Consider the following 2439-nt stretch of genomic DNA (forward strand, 5'->3'; position numbering starts at 1 on the left):
ATTAGTGATGCATGATCAAATTTTAATTTGCGATATATCATTCTAGCAGCCTGATTCTGAACCATCTGAAGTTTAGACAACAGTTCATCAGCTATGCCATGTAGAAGACTGTTACAATAATCCAATCTAGAGTTGACGAAAGCATGTACTAATAGAGTCATTGTATCTCTATCTATTTTGTGACTTGACGTAATTGACGTAGTTGGAACATACATTTTTTAACCAATAGACTGACTTGTGGACCCATTGTCATACGGAAGTCCATCACAATTCCCAAATTGGTAACCGTTTTACTGAAACTTATATCAGCCATGCTGATGTTAAACGATGAAGGTTCAACCACTGACGTTTGTTGCCATGTACCAGCCAACATGTATGTATGCATGTATGTATGTTTGTATGCATGCATGCATGCATGTATGTATGTATGCATGTATGTAAATATGTATGTATGTTAAAACCAAAACATGATGAGTGACACTGAACCGTCAAACATCAAGTAACAAATGGATTAACACTTTGGTGTTATAGAGATGTATGTATGCATGTATGTATGTATGTATGCATGTATGTTTGTATGTATGTATGTATGTATGTATGTATGTATGTATGTATGTATGTATGTATGTATGTATGTATGTATGTATGTATGTATGTATGTATGTATGTATGTATGTATGTATGTATGTATGTTAAAACCAAAACATGATGAGTGACACTGAACCGTCAAACATCAAGTAACAAATGGATTAACACTTTGATTTGTCGTTAATTGCACATGTCGGCATTCAGTTCAGACACGCAGGAACCGCTGCAACAAGCACAAAATGTGGTTAGTTGCGAAAAACAGTTCCCTGCTGTCGCCTGATCTGACGCTGATCATTTTGCATATTTCCTTAAGAAATTTAAGGGTGTTGGGATCCATCGGGCCAAGAACCTCGATGCATATTGGCAAGAATTCCATTGAGGGGAGGGCATTCCCATATTTTTCATTTTCTCGTCCGCTGCCCTGGCCGCGGTCAAACCGCATTCTTTACTTGTCAGGTTTACGTATCGTTCGGCGAGGGTGCCAGGGACCGTAACATCCCACGCCAAACATCTGCCGGCTCTCCAAGGTATTAGCGTGCATCCGTCCGGGCGCCTACTATCATGCGCAGAAATGCCGGATGGTTCCTTGAGAACCGGGATTGAAGCCTTGGAGAAGAGCCGACAAATGTAATCGTTTAGCACTGAGTGACGTAGTTGACGGCCCCCACCCAGGCGACAAACCAAACCGTGGTGCCCAAACTCGTCCGCCCCAGCGCCACATCGGCACGTGTATTTATTCTGAATGACCAGGCCAAGTCTGAAGCCAATGGCAAATCTCACAGACTCGTCGTCAAGCCTGGTGCCCACAAAGGTGTTAGGCCACCATCTCAACCACCCACAGCTGGCAACGCTGGACATGGCCAACAAACGAGCGGTGGAAAAGTCGTCGCCGCATGAAGACAAAAAATTTTGAAAAATTTTTTTATATTCTTTGTTCAAAATTTGGACGTGCCTACGGTCCCTCGGGGCGGACACTGGGGGAAGAATATCGCGGCAACGAAAAAACCGGTGGAGCAGGGAAGACTGCAGGTCGAGAGTGGCAGCGGCAGAAGAATTATAAACAACGGGAGCCAGCTGAACCACGCTAAGCAACCCCAGCCCACCAAATCGCACCGGCAGCTGAGCCTGGGACCAATCACTGTCAGTCACTTGAACATTGCAAATCGACAACAGGGCGGTGCGCAGGGCTCCGTCAAATTTGCCCAATTTAGAAGGGTTAATGTGTTTAGATGTACGCAGGAAGTACATCAATTTGGGCAAACTGAGGGCATTGCGGATAATAGCCAAGGCATCATGGGCCGAAAGACAGGAAACACGACCCAGGGCGAATTTAAGCTCAGAGAGCTTTTGATCAAAAAACTTTATTTGATAATTGCCCTCGACCAAGGGTGTGCCTAAAAAACTCAGTTCTGATGCACCAACTCTGGGTATTTCAGCCAGCGCATGTGGCACCTGAAATAAACTTTGGCAGTGAAGTTCGCATTTTTTAATGTTTAACTCTAAGCCAATTGCAGCGGAGTTATGCTTCAAATATTCGTAGCTATCGGCCAGAGTTGGACCGTCCGAAGCTATGCTGATATCATCCAGATAAGCGCAAACGAAAGTGGACGAAGCTTTCTCTAAGAGTGGATGAAGAGTTAGTGCGAACAACAAAGGACCAAGGGGATCACCCTGCTGTACCCCCTCGGACGATTCTACAACCCAAGAGTGGTAGCTAAGGGAAGAGACTCCGCCATAGGCAGAATGGCAAAAATTATAGATATTGGGGCAAAAAAGTTTGACAGCCTCCAACATCGAGTCTCTTCTCAAGGCATTGAAGGCATTTTAAAGTCCAGTTCAGAAACCCCCATA

At 44.4% G+C, this 2439-nt stretch overlaps 1 protein-coding gene across 1 annotated transcript in view; it reads right to left on the reverse strand.

The window, feature by feature from the left end:
* Positions 1-879: 879 nt before the first annotated feature.
* HELRODRAFT_169265 (hypothetical protein) overlaps positions 880-2439 on the reverse strand; it is a gene marked incomplete at both ends in the record, with an annotated part of 2233 nt that continues 673 nt past the window's right edge. Inside the window, 2 exons of the mRNA XM_009015105.1 lie at positions 880-1173; positions 1738-1849. Coding sequence (XP_009013353.1) covers positions 880-1173; positions 1738-1849 — 406 coding nt within the window. The remainder of the gene's footprint in view (positions 1174-1737; positions 1850-2439) is intronic.

Source organism: Helobdella robusta (genome assembly GCF_000326865.2).
Source record: "Helobdella robusta unplaced genomic scaffold HELROscaffold_15, whole genome shotgun sequence".
NCBI lineage: Eukaryota > Metazoa > Annelida > Clitellata > Rhynchobdellida > Glossiphoniidae > Helobdella > Helobdella robusta.